The sequence below is a fragment of the Ceratotherium simum genome, chromosome 5, assembly GCF_057802395.1.
Source record: "Ceratotherium simum simum isolate JZ-2026a chromosome 5, ASM5780239v1, whole genome shotgun sequence".
NCBI lineage: Eukaryota > Metazoa > Chordata > Mammalia > Perissodactyla > Rhinocerotidae > Ceratotherium > Ceratotherium simum.
Window position 1 is genome coordinate 20,605,739 of NC_141904.1, and position 23,742 is coordinate 20,629,480.

Below are 23,742 nucleotides of genomic sequence, written 5' to 3' on the forward strand. Positions count from 1 at the left end.
GGAGACTCTTCACGGATGATCATTATAATTCTTAATAGAACTTGGAATCTAACTTATTCAAAGTTTCATTTGTTATGTCCTGCTTGATTTAAGAACTTGAGGTTAATAGCAGTTATTGAAAATGACAAAAGAATCAGCACAGATAGTTTTAGCATCTTTTCATTCCAATTTTTAGGCAAATCCCTAAGCTACTTGTTTATACTGTAATATCAGAGGAAGCTTTAGGGGAAAGCGCAATTTCAGTTTTCATGGGTTTGGGAGGGACTTGGGATGCTTTGTCTGAAAATAATAAACCTACTTTGAGACAGGCTAGAATTCTCTATTATCAAGCACTACCCACATGGAGAGCAAATTAGAAGAAAACCTCAGAGGAAAAGATAGACAACCATCATGACGGTAGAAAGATTAGGCTTTAAAAAAAAAAAAACAGGGCTGGGGATCTCCTGATTTCAGATTCAATTTTGACTCTTTTCTTCTTTTTTCCTTCCTTCCTTCCTGCCCTCCTTCCTTCCTTTCTTTCCTTTTATGGAAGGAGTCCTAGAGGTCCCTTAACCAGTACAGGATTCCTCTCTTCCAAACTCTTATGTGACTATCCAGTCCCTACTAGAACTTCCCCAGTGATGATAAACTACTGTATCTGTTATCTGTTGCTGAGTAACAAATTACCTCAGAACTTCCTGGCTGAAAACATCATTACTCACAATTCTCTGAGTTGACAGTTTAGGCTGAGTTCACCAGGGACAGCTTCTCTGCTCCACATGGTGCCACCTGAACTCATTCAAGCATTTATGCCTCAGCAGCTGAGATAGCTGGGACATTTCTCTGTGTGCTCTTTCATTCTCCAGGAGCCAGCCAAGCTTTTTTACACAGTGGTGAAAACTTCCCAGAAGCAAGAGGCGGGCAGGCCCCAATGCATAGGTACTTTTCAAGCCTTTGCTTGTATCACTTCTGCTGATGTCTCATTGGCCAAAACAAGTCACATGAATAAGCTTAGAGTCATTTGTGGGAGGGAACTACACAAATGCATGGACATTGAGAGGAATGGGTCATTGGGGTCCACTCTGTCTCAGTCTACCCCACTCACATCTGCCTCACAAACTGCTTTGTTTTCAGACACTTCTAATCATCAGAGAGTGAAAATTTATCTCCTGAGTGGAAATCCAAGGATCCAGCTCCCATAGGATGGTGGGCAGGAACATTCAATGACTAATGGATGTTTAACTTAGAGTTGATTTTGTCCCATGACGTCTTCTGTAGGCTGGAAAGATTGAGATCTGTTCCCCTAGATAGATAGATAACCCCTTAGCTCCCAGCTACCTCCTCAGTTTTCTGCTACTCCTGCAGCTCTGATACTATCCTTCAAAGAAGCCCCTTTGGAGATCTATTGTGCCACTGTGTGACATGTATCAAACCATTCTTTTAGTTCCCAAGTTCTGTGTAAACTCATCATTATCCCCACTAACTTCCCATAACCAGTATTCAACAGTCCTCAGTTGTCCTGGCTTTTAAGTCAATTTCCAGGCACTAAGACTCAGCCCTTGGGTCACTCAACTGTGTGTCTGCAGATCTCTCCTTCCCTCTGCTGCTTGATTTGACCCTTTTAATAGTAACATTTATAAGCTCCAGGCAGTGTTCCAAATGTATTACATGGGTTAATTATTCAATCCTCACAATAATCCTATGAGATACACACAATTATAATCTCCATTTAATAAAGAAGATGTCCAAGGCATAGAGGAATCCAGTAATTTGCCAAAGGTCACACCACTGGGAAGCGGAGGAACTGGGATTCAAACTAGGCAGTCTCATAGCAGAGCCTCATTCTCAACCACTCCTCCTTACTGCCCCTCGAGATGCAAGGGTTACCACCTAAAGACCATTTATCAACCCTCAGGTCCAACTGCAGCAGTGCCCAGGGGCTTGGCCTCATTGAATGACCCCATTTCTTCTTGAGCAGACTCTCATGCTATAACCCTTCTTGTTGCAGGTGCAGTGGGAGTGCATCAACCCCAAGTACAAAGCCAAGAAGAAGAATTACAAGAACTCAGGCATTGTGATTTTGAATCAGTGCAAGGTATGTACATAGCCCCTCTCTTCCAGGAGTATGAAACTAGGGATGTCTGAGAGGAAGAGTTCAGGTTGTGTGGTCAGAGGGAGAGACTGTCAAAGAGATGTGATCTTTTTTAAAATAAAAATCAGAATGTCAATGTATGAATGGATATACAAGGAGATATGTAAGCATGGGTGGTCTTAAAGCTGTAGTGGCCCAATGCCACCATCTCCTCCACAAGGACAGTCTTGCCCCCAAAGATAGGAGAGTTCTGGTCACAGGTGAGTCTCTTCTCTGCCCAGGGCCGCACCAGAGGGAGATCCCCAGAGGAGGAAACCAACACTTCTAGAGCATCTACGATGTGCCTGTCACAGTGTTCAGTGATTTGTATGTGGCACCGCACCCATGCTGAAAGGGTACCATGAAAACAAGACAATGTGGGAAGATTAAAAATTAACCTCTTAAATCACATTTGAGAATAATTCTACCACTGGCTGAGTACTTACTATTGAGAGAAACTGTAATAAACTCTATTTAATTCTTATCAAACCCCTGACATTTCTACTTTCAAATGAGATAATGTAACCAACTCAAAGTTGCACAAGTGGTAAGTTTAAGAGCTGAGATTTTCACTGATGTCTGTCTGACTCCACCATATAGGACTTAAATGCCATCCAGTTTCTCTATACATATGTCAGGTTCCTCCTCCCAGATTGGCCTCTCTATGGCTGCCAAGAGCTGTAGGAACACATCCTTACATAACAAGAGAGTAAAGGAAAAGACTGATTGGTCTGGTTTGGGTCACATGCCAACCCCTTGAACCAATCACTGGGACTAAGGGATGATGTATTATGATTGGCCATCTGGGGTCATTGTATTAATCATGTCTTTTATTTTCTATATTTTATGATGCTCTGACATCTGCCCCTTCCAGGGTTAGCTAATTCCTAGAGATAGCAAACAACTTGCCTGCAAGCCTGCCTTTGATATGTGGACCAACCAATCCAGAGCCTGTGCTCCCAACCACCTCCTTTATTCTCACACACTCAGCCAATATTCCCGCTGCCCTGTATCACCCCAAAGCCAGGCTTCAGACAATTAGAGACCACCGCTATATCCCAGAGCCTGCCAAAATTATTCAAACTATCCAGTCCTGAACCTGCTTAGCTGCTTGCCTGCCTCACTCATTCCTTCCCCCAAAAAACCACAAGAAAGACTTTTTTGCCCACTCTTTCCTCTCACTCCTTCTGCCTCCTGACTGACCCTCGTGCTTCCCCGTGTGGCCCCCTGCATGGTGTGACATTCCTCCTATCCTTCAGGGAACTGTGAGTAATAAACTCTTCTTTCAAAGGCAGTTGTCTCTGGTCTTCTTATCTACCTATGCAAATCAAATCCCAGGTACATTCAACAGAGTCATGTGACCATCCCTGAGAGGCAGGAGAAAAGATCTAGATGAACCAATTTGATGGTTGTCTATCTCCTGAAGGTGACTGTGCATATATCTGCTTTGATCCTCCACAAGTTGGTCTTACAGGTCAGCGTTCAGAGGCCAGTGTTATTAAACTCATTTCCAAGTTCTCAATTTCTTGATACACAGACAATAGTATGTGTCCCAACTCTCAGGAAAAGCATTGCCATAAGGAAGCCAGGAACAGGCACTATTCAGAGGGCCAAGTGAGCATCAGCTCTGAGAAAAGTCTGCCAATGATGTGTGTCACCTGGAGGTGGTACCTAGGGACACCAACACAGGATTTTGTGGGTCAGTCTCTGAGAAGTTGCCCTGAGCATCAGATGGAATCTGACAAGTGAGGGTCAAAAATCACAGTTAGTGTTTGTCCAGGTAAAAAGATCAAAACAGCTCTATGACTGCAAGTACCATGTCTGTTTTCTCATCACTATATCCCTAGCATCTAGTGCAGAGTGGGGGCTCAATAAGTCCTTGTTAAATAAATGCATAGATGAATATCACCAAGGGTCAAGCAGTAAATCATAAAGAGGCAGAAATTAAGACCAGAAACCAGTAAGGCACATGAGAACACAGGCTATGGTGGTTGGGCAGAAAGCAGGGACCATGCCGACTTCCAACATAGAGGTTGAAAGGGTGGACTATGCAGTCCAGACTGCCACCGTTCGACTCCCACCTCCACCATCTGCTAGATAAGTGAGCTTAGCCTCAGCTTCCTCATCTATAAAATGGGCACAATAATAAAAATAGTACCACTTTCATAGGGTTGTTCTAAGAATTAAATGAAATAACGGATGTTAAGTGCCTGGAATACGGTAAGTGCTCCATAAATGTTAGTCATTGTTGTTCATGGCATGGGAGGGATCTACCTAACTGAACACTCACTGTAAAGGCCTTCTCAGGCAATTGTGCTTTTGATGCTGCCAATCAAGATTACTTGTGGTTTTAAGAATGTTTCCAGGACTGGGCCTTAGACACGGGGAGCAAGACTGAAGCCAAGTATGAGACTTTATTGATTTCAAAACAGTGGTGACCCTTGAAAATATAGTGTTAGTCTCACCCCAGAGGCAGAGGCTGATTAAAATCATGCATAAACCAAAAGAGAGGGGAGTAGGGGCAATATTTGCAGCCCTCACAGGCCGTCTGAATTGAGCATGCTTTCTTTCTCTCCCTTCACGAAACAAAATCAACTGACCCATCTTTTACCAAAGACCTCTCCCTGCTCTTTCCTCTAGTTAGGCAGCCTAACCCCAAAGTTTAGGCCTTCAATCTGTATGGAAACAAATCATGCTGTTACTAAAACCATTTCCTCTCCTCCTCCTATGCAGATCCACAAGATGCATTCTTTCTTGGATTACATCATGGGTGGCTGCCAAATCCAGTTTACAGTAAGTTGTTTCCACGTTTGTTCTTATTCAGGGAGCAAGGTGTGGGGAATGGTGCTGGGTTGGGGGCACAAAGAGACAAAAGTCTATTAAAACCCTGGGTCAGCTTTGTTTAAGTCTCATCAATGAAATATTATATGATATCGTGTTTTTAAAATGAGTTCATACTTATGTTTTCTCCAGTGGGTATGGTTGTTGGCATCATATCAGGAAACTCATGCCACTCAACCGCAGGTGGTTTGGAGAACCATCCAACTGCTTCCCATTTTTTCAGTAACTATATGAAGCATGAGGCAGTGAGCAGATTGCCAGGTCCCATCACCTGGTGAGAGGGATGAGAAGAAGTGAACCATGCTAGCAAGTCCCACTGGGCCAAGGCACATGCCTTGGTGGTATTCATGTGGCCAGAACACAAGCCCCAATGTCATGCTCAATGGTCAGTGCCAAGAATAAGCCATCCAAATGCTTCATCAGGCAATGAAAATGAGTTCCAAAAGACTAGACAACCAGGCTGAAATCCAGATTGAGAAATAGAGTGAGTGTCTAGACTCGGTGTGTGGATTTAGGATCATCTCCCAGATGTAATCTGTGAGCCCCTGGGATTTACACACTCCTAGTATGTGTTTGGGTGGGTGGGCTGGGTCTTTTTAAAGTGCACAGGTAGACCAAGGTTGTGAGTCCATCTGCCCTGAACAACTTTCTTTCAGTGGCTTAATATTCAAAATTCTCCTAGGTGCCCTCCAGGAAGAGAATCCCCAGATGGCAAGAGATAGACCTGATAAAACCTATGGGAAAGCAACATGGATGCAAACAAGAGAAACATAATCTGTGCAGTATTTGTTCCTCATCTTCCAGAAATGTACTCAAGACGCTCAGGCCTGTTTAGCTCCCCAAACTGGCCCAGTCATGTGAGAAAGGCAAGGAAAATGGGTTTAATTTTTTTGCCTAGGTTTGAGCCTAAGAGAGTATTCTTGGACCAGGAGTGGTGATACTAAAGGACTAAAAGGGGGAGTCCCAAAAGGATGAGATAAAGGGTTGTTTAATAGGCCAACCTCTCCTTAGCTAGAGGCTTGTCCTCTGCTCTCATCTCAGAGGGGTCTACCTATGTCCCTCCTAAACTCAGGGCATTGTTCATTTACTCCTGAATTTTTATGAGTTAATTATAGAATTTGGTCATTTCTTTAAAGTCTAAGGTTCTGTAAAGACTCACCCACCCAGCCCTCCTCCATGCACACTGGCACATAAAGAAGGTAGCAAACATGCTCATTGAGAGCACACACACCTAACTCTAGCTGTCCTATGGGCTCACTGTTCCTCTGGGTGAATGCAAATGGAAGTAGAGAAGCCAGCAATGTCATAAAGGAGAGCTACTGGAAATAGTGTCCCAAGATCTTAGGCAAAGGAGTGATTTCAGGAAACTATTTATAGGTTTTCAAGGGAAAGCTCTATTGATTCGGGTCTGTTTTAGATTCTATAGATCACATGCTCTTGAACAACTCTTTATTCAACCTTCAAGGGCTTTCTTTGCCCTTGGAGTTGTGCTGCAAAGAATCAACCCCCATGAAAACTACAAGTGTAACCCCACAGGGATCCCAGCTCCACATCCTGACTCACAGAGGCCCGTGTGGCCTGCCCGACAGACGGATTGCCCTCTCAACTTTGTTCTCCCCTCTTTTCTCACTTTTGCTGACCCTCCCCAACTGGGAGGTACCACCTTAGTGGTTCTCATCACCACCTCCCCAGTCCCAGCTTCTCAGCCTCTCCAGTGTCAACTGGTGGACCTATGGTGGGTGTGATGGGGCAGAGCAGTCTGGAGCAAGGATTGAAAAGAGGAGAATGAGATAAATGCTGAGGGGAAAGGGACGGGCCATCAGTAGTGCCTGCCACAAAACCCCTCCTCCTGTAAGGCTTTAGGCTGGGGACGCAGAAGAAGGTTGCTAGGTGTTCTATTTTGAGCTTTCTATTAAAGAACTCATACCAGTCACTTCAATATCATTTTCCTCCAAAATTAAGTCAGCTTTCTCGTTATTAATTTCTTATTGCTCAAGCAGTGCAATCTAATGTAAATTATAAGCTCTAATGCAAACTGTTAATAAAAATTAACCTATCTTATTTAATTTGGCCTATAAGTGTTTATTATCTGCCCAGTAATTTTATTGAAACCATCTGGCAACATGAAAGGAAAGTAACAGAGGAATGAGAACTCAGGAGAAGAGAGCTTCCTGGCATGGAGATAGATAGAGCAGAGAGAGAGGGAAAAAAAAGGTGGCAGTAATTCCACCTTTGAGCTAGAGAAGCAAAAACTCCCATTGGCACATAAGATGACCCATGGCTCCTGAGCAAGGCTAGCAGCTTAGCCAAGATGGACTTTCTGTCTCCCTGGAGACAGACCTTCAGGAGACAGCAGTGAAATTAAGTTCTGGATGTTTCCTCCACTTTTCACCCTCCCTACCTCTCCCCTCTATGCTCCAGGAGGCCAACCTTTGTGAATGCACTAGCCAGGCTCTCCTAATCGTGGATTTGGGTCAGGTTTGACCGGTGGGAAGCACCAACCAGAGATCAAAGAATGGGAGGAGAGAGAAGTCGGGGCATTTATTCCCTCAGCTCTCTACCTGCCAGGCTGTGGTTTGGCAGTGACCATGCCCCTCTACAGAAGGCCACAGTTCCTGTCAGGTGCCCTGTCCTGCAGATGGTACTCTTACTAAGTTCTGATAACTGCTCCTCTCTACCCTTTTTAGTCTTCCTTAACCTTTTTGAATTGTCCTTTTACTAAACTCTCCTCAATCATCTCTTTTGAGTGGACCATTTGCTTCCTTTCAAGACTCTGACCAATACACATTACAAACAAAGGTGAGGAGAAAGCTTTTGCACCTTCCACAGGTGCCTGGTGCTTCTGGTTCAACCTTAAGAATGTCAGAAGTGGAGCATCTTTCCCCTCAGGTGCTAGGCTGATATATGTTAGGTGCTCCAAATACTTTTGTTGAATTACAATGGGTTGAACCCTAAACTTTCAAGGGGAGGTAAGGTTTAGGGAAAAGAGGAAATTGGATGAATACATATGATACTAGGTTTTTGCTTTGAAAAGCACTCCTATGAACTTTTAAATGTTTATGCATCCATACATTCTAATGATAGATACCGAAACCTTGCTTGGCTTAATATGAGTAAACAGGATATATTTAGCGGAGTGTTTGGGAAATAGTTTGGATTAAGAACTTGAAGCTTTGAATTTTGAGGTAATTTGATGGATAAGGGAATGTTCAAAAGAATCTTGAGCAAGACATTGAAGCAATCAGGCACATGCTTTAGGCAAGTAAATCGGGCAGTGTTTGGTGAAGGTACTGATGGTGGTGAGGGGACTCGGACAGGTGAAGCAAGAAGAGATTAAAGCCCACTGCAACAGTCCTGGTGACAGGTAGTAAGAGGCTAAGCTAGCGGGGCAGCAGTAGGAAGAGGCATGGTGGAAAGGGAGCCAGTAAGCCTTAGCCTACACTCCAATGAGGAGATGGAAAGCAAGGGAGAATGAGGAGTCCAGGAGGCCTCAAATCTTTTGTGCCTGACTGACAAGGCATGGTGGTAATATTCACAGAAATATGGAAATCAAGAGGAGCTTCCGGACACAATGATGAATTTGCTTTTGGACAGGTTAGAGGTACTTTCCAATATCCCAGTGGAGATGGCACTTACAAATAAGGACCTAGGTTTCAGGAGACAAGTGGAGGCTGCACATATATGATTCTGGATGAGATGGCCAAAGAGAAGAATACAGAAAGAAAAGGGACCTGGTGACAGAAAATTGTAGAAGACTTCTATTTGGCAGCAGGGGAAAGAGGGGCGAGCAGTAAGAGAAGAGATGTCAGAGGAAGAGATCCAGGAGGAGGCAGTGACTCAAATGATGAGGAGGAGAAAGTTACAAGATCAAAGGCGATAATGCCGTGTGCCAAAGAGAAATCAGAGGGTGAAGAATAAAAAACATTGACTGGGCTTTGTGATGACTAGGCATAGATCATCTTCGAAAGAGCAATTTCAGCAGAATGAGACAGGGGGAACCCAGAGTTAGGGTGTAAACAGAAAGTAAGGAAGTGAACACAGCAGGTATAACTATTCATTCAAGAAGGTTGACAGCAAAGGGAAGGCAAGAGGGGAAAAGGAGGATGGCCACTTGAGGATTCAAAGAGGGAAAGTTTCAGGCTAGAATCTGACCATAAGCAGAGGAGAAGGCCCAGTGGAGAGAAAGAGATAAATGATGCTAATAAGATCCCTAATCAATGACTCTTATTCTTTTTTGGTCGCATGGACCACTTGAGAATCTGATACAAGGTCTATATCCTCTCATCAGAAATGCACACACCCAATTATGCACACAGTTTTGGGAGGTCAAGAATGCCCTTGAGGATAATTCTTGTTCTTCATGTGAATCCTCAAGTCATGAGAATTCTAGAGCAACTGTCGCATCGCAGTCTTGGAGGAGGTGGGTGGAGGTGACAGAGAGACTACGGGGAGAGAGATTGAGTTCAGTATGTTTGGCACATGACACAGCAGCTAAAAATAAAACCAGATACTAAAATTTCACAGACAAAATACAAAGTTATAGACAGCATAGAAGAGGCAAACACCATAAGGTATTTGGAAAGAAAATGATAGAAGAATTAAATGTTTCCATTGAAAGTTATTACTTTTCCAGATGCACAAAAATGTTCATTGTAAAACAGATTTACACAGAGACAAGTTGCAAGCAACTTAAATGTCCAACAATAAGATAATGGCAATGGCTATGTAAATTACAGTACTTCATTTAAGTGGACTATGATAAAGCCATTTTATTTTATTTATTTATTTTTTTTGTGAGGAAGATCAGCCCTGAGCTAACATCTGCCAATCCTCCTCTTTTTTTTTTTTTTGCTGAGGAAGACTGGCCCTGGGCTAACATCCATGCCCATCTTCCTCTACTTTATATGGGACACCGCCACAGCATGGTTTGCCAAGCGGTGTGTCAGTGCGCACCCGGGATCTGAACCGGCGAACCCCAGGCCACGGCAGCAGAGGGCGCGCACTTAGCCGCTTGCACCACCGGGTGGGCCCAAAGCCATTTTAAATCAAAATTATAATGACATGAGGACATATTTATGACATAGTGCTAAGTGAAAAAAAAAGAATATAAATAATGTAAAGCAGAGCTACCCTATGATTATTACAAGTATGTAAAAAGTATATATGTCCTATATATAATTTTTATATTATTTTATATATTTTTATATATATAAACAATAACTAGAAAGGAAAAGAAAAAGAAAATATGACTCACTAGGCTAGTGGAATCCCTGAGGAACAAGGATTGTCTTCAGGGGCATCCTTGACCTCCCAAAATTGTGTGCAGAATTGGGTGTGTGCATTTTCCAATGACAGGATGTAGATCTTGTGTCAGATTCCCAAGTAGTCCACGTGACCAAAAAAACCTTTTTTCTTATTATTTTCAGATGATAATTTTTATTATTTGTCGTTTTTAAAAATTAAAGATGGTATTGATTTCTTTTATCTCTGACTTTGTCGTCTACATTTTAACAATATAATGTGCTATAATCTAATAAGCTGAATGTGGCTTCTCCCAGATTAACCTTCAAGCCTAAAAACAAAAGTCACCTAGTAAAGGTTGTCTCAGGAAATATTTTCTGACCCTAACACATTTAGGGCATCCTATGTCCACAGTGTGTCCCAGTTTAGGTTTTAAATCTTTACTTTATATCCTGGATTAAACACTGACGGACTCTGGTGTGGGCTTCGGAGAAATAAGAATGAGCTCTGGGTTGAGGAGGGGAGCGCTTTGCAATTTCCAGGACATGAACCAGGTCACCTCAGGGGTCTTTTCCATCTAGTCTAGGTTCCTATTTCTTTGCCCCCTATGGAGTTTTGAGGAAATAGAAAAGCCCAAGAATTTAACCTATCATTTAAGAAATGATCCCGACTAAATAGTATCTCCACCTACAAGGCTTGTTGTATAGGTCCAAATTGTATACAGATCTGAAAAAAAACAAAACAACTGGCCCAGCAGGTGATACCACAAAGGTTGACTGCAGGTTGACTGCAGGGAGATTAGGCAGCCACCCAGAAGTTGGTTCACAGCAGCTTTCCCTTAGAAAGCGTCCAGGAGGCTCCCGAATGGCCCACTGATCACAGGCAGGGAAGGGATCTGAGGCGTGGGCTCGTTTCGTGTAAGAAGCTACAAATGTCCAAAGAAAGGTGCTCATCATTCCCTTCCAGCCTTTTCTGGCAAGCAGCGAAGCGCACTGGGGACTGGGTGGCATGGAGGGAGCATTTTGCAGTTTTACCTCACGAGGTTTCGCAGAGCTGTGGAGCAGCTCTGCTGGATGATGAGAGAGGCCTCCTCGGCAGAAGTGGAGAGCAACTGGCAGGCAGGCGCCTGATCCCCGGCTGCCCGCTGAGCGGAGTGGAGCGCACAGCAGAACCACAGGCTTTCATAAATGCTTCATATCAGACAATGAAAATGTGGCAGCTCTGCCAGCCCACAGGCCTTCAGGAAACCAGGCGTCAGTAGCCATATCCACACACTGGCATTTTTCAGTCATTTTCCTGCTTTTATTTCTCAACTTAATTCCATCTTTCACTGCCTCCCTGTTGCTTTTTAAAATAAACCTAACCTTTCACTCTGTTCTCTTTCCCCTAATGCTAACTTAAAGAGCACAGAGAATTCTTGGTAGAAGGCCACCTCCTGAAGATAGATATTTTATCTCCAGCTGCATCTGGGAAACTTGAGAAAGACTTTTCCATCAGTTGCCTGGGGAAAAAAATCTTAGCTGCCATGTGCTTAAGACTAGCCATTGCTGTCTAGCCAAATGATAAAATATTTATGTTATAAGCACTGGAAACTACAGAAAGGGGTAGGTGGTAAGGATCATTGGTTTATTTCCTTTTTTATCAGATAATCTTTAAGTTCATACCCTTCTCCAAAGTTATATCAGAATCTCCTGAGCTGGAATAGCCTCTGTGGTTGTCACAGACACGGGGGCTGTCCCCATGGGAAAAGTGGAAATCTCAGAGTTCTGCCTGCAGAAAAAAAGTAAAATTTCCATCAGGCATGTTTGTATCTCTATACGGCATCACCAAGAACAGGCAGTCCAACACCAGCCTTCTGACGCTGGTGTTCGGGTTGTTCCACCAGGAGATGTAATCTCCTTCATCCCCAAAGAAGTCTGGCCACTCCCTTACTTAACTGGCATCCAGCTCCACATTCAATCAGTCACCAAATCCTGTTCATTTTCTATCCTTAATATCTTCAATCACAATCCTCTTCTCGCCATCATCTCTGCCCCACCCTAGTTTGTTAAGCATAAGGGAGTTATTCCAAGCCTGAGGATGAAGAGTTGATAGAAATGAAATGACGTAGCAGGGCCAGGATGAGGGTGAGGCAAGAGAGGCACCTAGGGTGCAAAATTTCAGGAGGCACTCACTCTCAGGATCGTGCAAGTGTGGGGTCAGCTGAGAATGAATGCCTTCTCCAGTTCATGCCCTAGTCACCTTTTTTGTGTTACCCTAGTCCCAGCTGCGTGATGTTTTTTTTATTTTAAAATACATTGTTGCCAAAATCCATGTATGCTCATCCAGACACTGCATGCATTTCTCCCAATACTGCAACATACTCATCCAGGGCTCAGGTGCTGCCACTTGGTGTCTGCATGCTTGGAGGATCTTGTCTATACATGGGAAGGATAAGAAAGACAACTATGTTTCTTGAGTTGTCATTTTTCTTTATGGAGGTTTTCCCTCTGGTCTGATTTCAGTCTCTGGTTTTATATTAAGACACCAGCATGTTCTGTCATCACAGAATACCCTTGACACTTGGTCAGGTAAACAGCACATGGGATAGGTGCCATATGCAGTATCAAGAAGCACAGGTAGAGGTGTGTGGTGATCCAGGATGAAGGGCACCATGAAGAGAAGCGAGGTAAGCCGTAGGTACCCGTTATTGGCAATAAAGTATCAACACCTGCCAATGATTTGCATTTTAGATCAATTAGAGCAGAATCAAGGTTATCTCCAAAACAACATTCTCGCATTCTCTAGAATTTTCTAGAGTTCTAAATGCTTTCTTCAGTAGGAGAGAAAGAGGTGGCTTTAAAGCTGGCCTTCCCAGCACTGTTTTTACCTTTTAAACACTATGTACACACGCGCAAGGTGCCATTATCCGTTAAGTGTGTCATGTCAGGACAAAAAGGCTGAGAATGGCGGCCCTGTGTGTTTGAGCTTAGTAAACCCAGGAGGCCCTAGATGTATGAGTTCTTCAAACACTGTCTCTCAAGCACCTCTTGAGTGCTTAAGTGAGGAGAAGTTTTCCAGGAATTATCTGCATGTATTTGGATCCCTGGTTGGGGCCCCAAAGGTGGGTCCTGGAGTGATTTACATCTCCTTTTTGTTCACAAAATACATGTAGCCCCTGCCACACACACAAAGTAGCTTCTCATCACAGTCCTCGATTAAAAGATCCTTCACCTATCCTCTCTTTTTTCTGGTGGACTGGCTTTCACCTTCAGGCTGAAATTTACCTCAGAAGATACTTGATTTAACTGGTTCTTTTAGATCACCTCCAGTCATCCTCAGTGACTCATTCTCCCACTGTTGTGTACTCATATGTGCACATGCATGCACACACACACACACACACACACACACTGGAATTGCCCTTTTCCTACCCTTTACAACTGCTTTGGTCATAAAAAGCTGTTCATTCAAGGCCATTCTTCTCTCCTAAATTACTGTAGTTGTCTCCTGGCTAGTCTCTCTTCCTCCAGGCCAAATCCCTCCCATTCTCCATAGGAATAAAACATACCCATGAGACGTCTTGATATGTTGGTCACAGACTTGCATGTTCTCTTGGGTGTATAATGGTATAATGGGGGAACAGAGTCTCTGAGGCCATATAGACTTGGGTTTAAACCCAGCTCCATCCTCTATGACCTGTGTGCCCGTCATCACCTTTGGGCATCAGGATCTTCATCAATAAAAAAGAATAATAATCTCTACCTCCCAGAGTTTTTATGAAAATAAAATAACATAATGCCTGTACAGCAGTTAGCGCAGTGTCTGACACAGAGTAGGGTTTTAATAAAGGTTACTCCTCTCTTCTTCTCTTTGTTATCCGAAGTGAGGTCTTCTAAGGGTAAGGGAAATACTGTGCAAATTTTCTCCACATGACCTTTCCTTTGGAAACACTGTTAGTACTAGCATTTTATCAGTTGGCACTCCCTTGTTGAAAACATCTAGGTATTCTGAGAATAGATTTTGAATCCTGCTTAGATTTATTTTCAACATAGTCCTACGGAGGGGTGAGGAAAAAAAGCACTGATGAAAAAATAACTTTATGAAAGGAAAAAAGAGAGGTTGTAAGTAAATTACTGTTAGCCTATTGCTTTTTGTGTTCTAGTTACTTCGATTCTATTGCAGGGTTACAACAGAAGACGTGGGTTACACTTTTTACCTGTCAATTTTACTCTTATAGGCTGATCCTTCATGATACCTTTTCTCTGTTCTTGCAGAAGTAACTTCCCACCTTAATAAATCCAAGGGGACATTCCAGTTATTTGTTTTAAGGGAATTTTGCCAAATATTGTAAAAATAACATTTCCCATCCACAAGATCTTATGAGAAAATAGAGCCTTTCTGTCATTAGTAAGCCAGTGAGTGGATTCTGCTGAATCCCAAAGAGAAAGGAAAGATGCAACACGAACAATTTCTTTCTTTCCCTACAACTCCTTTCATTTTAATCCCTCCGTCTCCCCTCCCCACCCTTAAGCTTACACATTTTTTTCAAGAGGTGTTTGCTGGGTTAACGTTTACTTAAATGGTAATGATGTTGGAAATTAGAAGAAATGTTCCTTCTCATTTCAGCACCCTCCAGGCTTAAGCATTTTGTTGTTGTTGTTGTTAAGAAACGTTGCATGTCAACTTTTATTTAGATGATGATGACGTTCGGGGTCAGAAAAAATTTAAGTTCAAGGATAATGACTACTTGGTGGCAAGATAGAGGTTTCCCTTCTCTACTTCCCACCCATAATGCTGTAGAATTTAGACACCTTCTTTGTTATAGGCAGGAGTTCTTACGTAAATGGGAACCAAAAGCTGAATGCCTTACATGGAGCTACTTCTTGAAGAAAATTGATTATAACCACTTCGACACAGCTCTCTGCAACTGGCCATTCATGAAAATATGACAACGGCTTTCTTATATAGACTGCATCTTTAACACAGAATTTAGCTTTAAGGGATTTTTGCCTGTGCCTCAGAGGTGGAATTGTCTGGCCTGGAGAGCGTGGAAGTCTTTTCTTAGTGAATTGTGATATTTTACTTAGATTAGCTGCCTGGTGATGTAGACCAGCAGTGGCTGGGCTTCCTGACGTATATGTTAATCTCAAGTTCCATTTTGGACAGGGAGAAGAGGGGGTATTAGGGGAAAGGGAGATTGAAGACTACAGAAATGGCCTTAACCAAATTAATAACTAATTTCTGAAACTAATTAATTTCTTCTCTAACTTTCCTTATTGGCAGATTATGTAACATGCTGCTTTTTTCCATCTCAGCCATTTCTTTCTCAAAGCTGATCACAATTCCTACAGGATGCATTCACTTTAAATCCACCCCTTCTCCTATCTTCTCTTCCAGGTAGCAATAGATTTCACTGCCTCAAATGGGGACCCCAGGAACAGCTGTTCCCTGCACTACATCCACCCTTACCAACCCAATGAGTACCTGAAGGCCTTGGTGGCTGTGGGGGAGATTTGCCAAGACTACGACAGGTATGAGACTTCCGGTCGGCTCTGGCCTTATCATGTCTTGGTGGGTTCTGATGGTTTCTGGCTGATCCCTGGCAGAAGAATGGAAATTAAGTCTAGCATCTCCTCATGTGGAGGCTCATGAAGGAACAGAATAAAAACTCGCCCCAAATGTTTTATCCTCTCCTCACCTAGAGAAAGTGAGGTCATGCCATGCTCACCTTGGTCACCAAAAAAAAGCCTCTCTCAACTTTCTTCTCTTTTATTTATTTATTTTTTTTTTTTGGTGAGGAAAATCAGCCCTGAGCTAACATCCATGCTAATCCTCCTCTTTTTGCTGAGGAAGATGGGCTCTAAGCTAACATCCACTGCCAATCCTCCTCCTTTATTTTCCCCAAAGCCCCAGTAGATAGTTGTATGTCATAATTGCACATCCTTCTAGTTTCTGTATGTGGGACGCAGCCTCACCATGGCCAGAGAAGCAGTGCGTCGGTGCGCGCCCGGGATCCGAACCCGGGCCGCCAGTAGCGGAGCACGCGCACTTAACCCCTAAGCCACAGGGCCGGCCCCCAGCTTTCTTCTCTTAATTAGCTTGAAAGACCGCTGGGTTGCAATTTTGGTTTTCATTTTGCAAAGTTTTAGTATATGCCTTGCTATTCAAAGTTTGGCCCATGGACTAGCAGCATAGCATCACCTGAGAACTTAGCATCTCAAGCTCCATTCCAGACCTACTGAATCAGAATCTGCATTTTAACAGGATTCCCAGATGCTTTGTGTGCACTTTGGTGTTTAAGCACTGGTTTATTGAACCTTATTGCATCTAATCATCACATTAACCCTTATGTAGTAAGTATTGTTTAACAGAAGAGGGAAACTATGGAAACTATGCAGGGGGGTTAAGTAATCTGTTCACTGTCACACAGCCAGAGGCAGGATTTGAATCCAGATCTATCTCATTCCACAGCCTAAGCTCATAATCGCTGTGTTTCACCTACCTGAAAAGCTATTGGTCACTTTAGCAAAGAATGTGTGTCTGCCCATGTGCACGTGTGTGTGTGCCTATGCAAGTGTGTGTGTGTGTTTGTATATGTGTATATAGAAAACATGATTTTGAGATGAGATCAGTATTATATTTGTTTTTACTTGATGGTAAATATTGACCTTTCCCACCCAGAGAATTCCCTGTAAGAAGCGATTTACATCAATTGCATTCAGCTGAATTTTTTCTACCTTTCCAGTACTTCCAGATTGATGTGCCGTTGTTCACATATTTGTTCAAGAAGGCTTTTTGAAGTAGAGCCAATGTAAATATAAATAGGGGTAAATCTCAGCTGACCCCCTGTTGTAGTCATAAAACAAGGCTAGGTAGTAATGAGCAGCAACTAACTGACTGACCTTTTAAACCCGGAAAATAAAGAAAGTGACTTTATCCTCCAGTTTCAGAGAAATTTTATGAGACAGCATGGTTTCTGTTCTTGGTAGTCTCAAAATTGGTAATAACCGTATTAAAAACCTGTTACCCCAGGCACCGTGGGGAATGATACAACCTAGTGATCAGAATGTACAGAGAAAACAACAGGACAGGTAACAGGAAAGGTCCCATCAGTGTCCTTCTTGCTGGTGAGTCTCTGGATTCAGCTTGATCAGGGCCAGTAACTCAAATGGGCGTGAGGGCAGTTGGCGAATGAATGAACAAGTCCAATAAAATCAAAGAGATTTGAACACTCAGGCCCTTGCTGACACATCCCCTCCTCTATCTTGAGAACAGAGGGCAATAGCATTTTAAATTACCTTGTTGAAGTGGTACTTCTTATACTTAACCTTGAGATATTGACTCTGACAATAACTTGAATTTCAGCTCTGATTTCTTTAGGCCCAAATACCCGGAGGATTCCTAAAGAGGTTTATGTCATATGGATATTTCTACCAAGGAAAGAAAAGACTGACCAATTGCATTTCCACTGTCAAACTTCTCCAAACTTCCCCAAGACACCACAATAGTAATTCTCTCCCTTCTAACACACACACATACACAAATAATCTAGTATAATAATGTGTACATAAAAGATAAGAAAGAAGGGAAGGAATATCTTCACAATTCTTAATAATTTTTAAATTCTTGAACTGCCCATAAAAAAGATAAAGTAGGTAAAAGCATTTAATATATATGTCATACAATAGATGCTTAATAATAAAGTTGCTTCTGACTCTGCTGGGGAGAAGGCCATGTAATAATGAATTCCAAAGAGAAGATCGGCAGGTTGGCCAGAAATTAAGGAGCTGATGCCCAGAGCCCTCTCTGTGGTTCTGTGGCAGATTTACCGGGTGATCCGGAACAAGCTGCTGAACTTCTGTTTGCTGATTACCTCACGTGCAAGACGCGGATACTATAATCAGAGTGACCTGTCCATCTTTTAGAGCCGTTATCCCTTTAGAATGTGAGCCAGACAAAGTATTCCCTCAAAAACACAGATTCCGTGTAAAAAATAAGATATAACACATTAGGAGTTCCATGAAGAATCTCGTATGTGATTCTTTTTAAAATTTTAGTAGGATAATAACAAAGTTATCGGCCCCAACTGGCCAAGAAAATCAGGTTTCTTCAGCTCAGTGGAGCTTGTTAAAAATATGTATAAAGAAGGCAGCTCAGCATTAAAATGGGCAAATACCTAAGGAAGAAAAGGAGGATTGAAAAGCCCGGGCGCTCTTTTAAAAGACTCCCTAGAAGAATGTGTAATGCAAGCTGCTAGGTTGAAAACTGACAAGGTTCGGGTTTCTCTTTTGTGTGGGTGGATAGACAATAGACAGGCAGAGTCAGGAAATTTCAAGTCTGGGTCTTTGGAATTAATTTATTCTCACATCAAAGTCAGGTTGATGCTCAAAAAGAAACACTTGAATAAAAACTGACAGAAGGCACTGTTCCCCCTCCTGCAGCGACAGGGAGGTTTTTAATCCCCATGAGCCTTAGAAATTCCTCCCAGCCTCTGACAGCCAAGGGTTTTGTTTCTGCCTTGTACAGTCATTGCCAATGGGTCATTACGAGGTGATCCATGAATAGAACAGCTTGAGAGACATGTAAAGCTCTTCTCAGGGTGGCCTTGAGGGGAAGCTCACCCCAGATCTCTGGTTCTAAGCCCAGAAGGCTGTCCTGCCAGCTTGTTCTGTCTCTGTGCCTCTAAAGGAGAGACCACTGCCTGTTCTCTCCCCTTTGACTCCCAAGGATGCACATGCACATGCTGCTTGGTCTCAGCAGAGATGTGGGTCTCTGACCACTGCAATGTTCTCTAATAACAAAGCTGGTCTATATGCTCTCAAGAGAGTATTAGATACTGAATACCCTGTTTGGAAGTACAGACTGCCATTTTGTAGATTTGGCCACCCCAGAATGAGACAGGGATATCAGAAACTGAGGCAGGAGTCTCCTGCATGGTTTGCTGGATACCATGCTGGGAGGCTAGGTTGGAACCCAAACCCAATCTGACAGGTATTTTCGAGTGTAGAGGATTGGGTTAGAATTCAGAAGACAGGTTCATATCACAGAATTACCTTATCCACTCTACCAACACCAGTCAATGGTTCTCAACCTTGGCTGCACATTGGAACCATTTGGGAAGACTTAAAATATGCTGATGCCTGGGCTCCACCCCAGATACTCTAATTTAATTAGTCTGGTGTATATGCTGGGGATCAGGATTTTAATTCTAATGGGCATCCAGGGTTGAGACCCAGAGTTAAATCGGGAGAGATGGGTCAGATGGAATGGCTAAGGACCTAGGCAACACCTGCTGGGTGCCAGGCACTCACCTGGTGCTGTAAAGACAGAGAGAAATGAACAAAGCACAGTTTTCCCCCACGTGGTTCACAGTCTCATGGGAGGGAAAGGCACGTAAATAAATTGCAGCCCAGCAGGACCAGGGCAGCTTTGCTTTGTGTAAGGATGGGTCCTGCATAAGGAGGGAAAGGAGGTTGTCCAGGAGGGCCCCCTGGGGATGGTGAATTCTGCTAATTCTGTCCCTTGTTATAAGAACATGGATGGACTTATCCTTATTATTCTGAATCATTAGAGCAGACCAGCCTCCTCTGAAGGGCAGAATCAACAAGGATGATGGAAAGAGCATGGGGTCCTGGTGGCAAGGGACCTGTGTTCAGACCCCAGCTCTGCTACCTCTGTTCTCCTTAGGTTTACATTCTCTGGGCCTTGGTTTCCTTGGCTGCAAATGGAAGGTTTATCTCACTTCCCTGGCAGAGCAGTTGTGAGGATGAGATGCTATAAAGTGGCTGGCTAGCACAGGTTCTGCCTGTTGTAAGCACTCAATAAATGTTAGAGGTTGTTATCTTTAACATTCTTAATTTATTTTTAAAAAATAAACTGAACACAAAAGGAAAAAGGACTATAGCATTAGATCTAAAAGTCATTTTGGACCAGTTACCTTTAAAATGTTTTTGCTCATATACCCCTAAAAAGAATTTTATAAAAGCGTGTTCCCTCACACATTTTTCCGTTTAAATCTAACGTTTTCCATCATGAATATAAATAGTGACAAAGAATAAAAATTCTAGTGTATTGTAAATATGGACATTTAAAAATAAAACTCTTACATAACTCTCTTGAATGCATCCAGTAGAATCTAAATGCCATAGCTATTTGATACCCACCATGATCCATTTAAAAAATGCATGAACAAGCTCTTCAGTTTGAGTGAGAATTTTGTTTCTTTTTTTCATGAATTCATATTTCCATTCCCTTCCCCCATGGAATTTCATCCTAGTGTATCTTTAAAAATTTGGTTTGAAATTTTTTTATTGATCATTGGAACATATGTTTCTGTAATAAAAATATGAACATAAATTTTAAAATTTCTAATTTCTGTGATGAAAAGATTCAAAGTATTTTAAAAATATCTTCTGGTTGAGTTTTTATTACAATCATTATTAGTGCATAATTGATCACAGGAATATAAATATATGGGGAATTTCAATACTTAATTATTGCCTAAAAAATTTAAAATGAAAAAAAAATCTTAATGAAACAGATGGTGGGAGTTTTTTTCCCAATTAGTTACATATCTGTAAATGAATGCTACCTATTACTAGAATGGGAGAGTCTAGCATCAATTCTAATCCAATTTTTTTGTTTTTATCAATGTTAGTACTAAGAAAACTTGTTCTTATAAATAAGTACGTGATAATGGAAAGAGTTTAACTAACAGTATTACTCAATTCTTTCAATTCCAAGTTATACATCAAAAAAAATCACTTAATGGTCAATCATCAAAATGTATTTTAATGATCTACCAGCTGACATCAGCACTTCCTACAATTTTTTAAATCAAAAATTGGCAACTACCTGACTTGCAAAAGGATTTGTTTTCTAGTGAATCATTTGCATTTAGAAGTGTTCCTTTATTTTCTGCTGCAGAGTTTTTACACTCTAGAGCAAAGCACCATGTGGTTAAGATGCAGAATGGGTAAAGAAGGGTAATTGTGAAAGGGAAGGTGTGAATGCAGAACAGGTCTTGACATTACAGGTGTTCCCAGAAGATCAATTTCAGCAAAGAATACATAGGGAGGTAGAGGAACTCAATACTGATCTCCTTAAATAAAAGGCATGGTCTCATATCCCCAGAAGGGCTTGGCATTTCCATGTACCCCCATTTTTAAGACCACTGCTTTACAGAACAGTCTTTATTAAATGCCTAGGTATTCTGAAATGCCATTTTGCTCCGAGTTCATCTTCATTTCCTTATGGATGCAGTAATTTGTCTTTGCTTTTGCTTTATCTCCGTCTTCCTTAACAGGGAGGCTAAAAATGGTAGTTGAAAATGAATCTTCCATCTGCAGATCCTTTGACCGTGGTCATCCCCTAAGAAGTTCAAGACAGCATGCTCATTACCATTGAAGACCATGGGCTCTTTTATTGTATTTTACACTATTTTATTCCAATAGTGAGAAATATTGCCATTACCAAGGTGGTGATCTGCCCTTGAATTTTCCAGACTGGCAGGCTCTACCAATCATTTTCTCAATAGTTGCTAAATGGCCTCTTTAGTCAGTGCTGCGTGTATCCAATCTCAAGTTCTTTGACACCTTGGTGTATCATGCTCGCTTGTATGCTCAACTTGCCTTCCTGTGCCTCTTGCATAATAAGACTCCTCTCTGCCTAGTTTTATTTTTAATCAGGAAGAACAGGTGTTTAAATCTATTGTGCTTAGGCTTGAAATTTTTTCTTTAGTATGTTTAGTGGCGTCTTTGTGGTGTCTAACTTCAGAGACTTGATGCCCTCCTGGTTCATTAATTGTTCCTCTTGTAGGTGAGGCATTTTCCCTACCTCCCTTCTCTTTAAACTCGATTACATAACAGTGCATCCTGCTCAGCAAATTTTGAATCCCCAAGGGTGGCTAAGGAGGTATAAAAGGAACATCATTAAGGCTGGAACACTGGTTTGGTGATTAGAAATGGATGGAATATTAGATCTCACTCCTCCTAAACTCACCAAAGAAGACAATAAAGGGTGTGGAGCCTCCTAGGTTTCTCTGTTTTGACTTTTGAACCATCTCTGAGTTGGAAGAAACAGGACCCATCCTCCACCCAGGAAAGCTTTCTTCCAGACTTACCTAGAAAATACCTCTAAAATCCCCCTTACTGATTCCTTTCCACACCTGCTCGCCTTTGTCTTGGTTAAGGACGAATTGCTGAGGCAAAGTATTTCAATACTGCCAAGGACCAGAAGTATTTTTTCTTGGAGCTGTGGCTAATCCTTTATAAGCTTTGGTGATTTTCTCTTTATCAGCATGAATACCATTTCTACTATATGCTATCTGCGATGCACCACAAAGCCACATCTACACAACAGAGAGGAAGAGGGCGAGCTGGTGATTTTCTGGAGAATTTAGACTTTGATTTTGAAGAATTCTGGTTTCCTTGTATCTTCTAACCTCTATCCCAAATTTGGTCAAACTGGCAGTGTTTCGGTGAAGTTTTATCAAAGCTATCGTTGGCTACTAATGACCTCTAAATTGGTTAGATGATGATGGGTGACAATCTGGCTCTGATACTTTGACTTCTCAGTCAGCCTTGGCGGGGTGGGGTGTCTCCTTTTGCTTACAGAAATGTTCAGGGGCAGCAAGCCCTAATCTGAATTTCGTTTTCTTTTTGACTAACTCTGCAAAGAACTGAGAAATGTGAGAATTGTTCCAAGAGCAAATCTCAGTTGTGTTTTTAATGGAATAGAAAGTAAAAGGTAGAAGGCATAAGAAGAACATGCCCTCTGCCAAGAGCAATATTCCAGAGCCCCATTGCAACAACCCCTTGAGAGCACAAAATTTGCTTAAGAAGAGTCTCATTTGTTGTCTGTTCAGGGGACCCAGTTACTGGAAGTGCCAGAAGGAAATCACGTTTAACGTTATACATAATCATTAAATTAGAATGGTATAACAGAAAAGGCATGGGCTTTGGAATCACACCGTGCTCCCTGGTAAACACCTTATGCCACTTTCTTAGCTTTTCTGAGACTCAGTTTATTCATGAGTTAAATGGGAATAATAAGTAGATGGAACTTCAAAGGTTGAGTGAGAATTAAATAAGTACGTGCATCGCCTAACATCATGTCTAACGCATTGTAGGTGCCAATAAATGTTAATTCTTCTCCTTCTCATCCTCTCACCTGTAGTACAGTAAAGCAGTAAGGCTAGAGTTAAGATACAGCATATATGAATGAATCAATTAAGAGAGGAATTTCAATATACGTAAGAGAAACCAAGGCAAAAGACATAAATGTGACTCTCATGGGTTTTCACAAGAATTCTCCCTTCTTTGCATAGCCACATCTTAATGATCCAATTCATGGATTATGTATTCATTAAATATTTATTGAGCACGTATTCTATGGCAAGTATTATGCTGAAGGTGCTCTTTGGGGTAGGGAGGCAGTGGAGATGTAAAGATTTTAATACAAAGCTTCCCTTTGAATTCAGGAGATAAGAGAAGACATGTAAACAGTTCTCGCTGCTGGTATGAGATAAAGTAGTGGACACAATGAGTCCTGTAGTTGGAACCAAGCTC

The 23,742-nt window shown here is 42.1% G+C and overlaps 1 protein-coding gene across 1 annotated transcript in view; it reads left to right on the forward strand.

Moving 5' to 3' along the window:
- The window catches only part of CPNE4 (copine 4), a 467,697-nt gene that overhangs the window by 424,966 nt on the left and 18,989 nt on the right, over nucleotides 1–23,742 (forward strand). Inside the window, exons 9-11 of the mRNA XM_087430567.1 lie at nucleotides 1,988–2,074; nucleotides 4,844–4,903; nucleotides 15,572–15,705. Of these exons, the coding sequence (XP_087286693.1) occupies nucleotides 1,988–2,074; nucleotides 4,844–4,903; nucleotides 15,572–15,705 (281 nt within the window). The remainder of the gene's footprint in view (nucleotides 1–1,987; nucleotides 2,075–4,843; nucleotides 4,904–15,571; nucleotides 15,706–23,742) is intronic.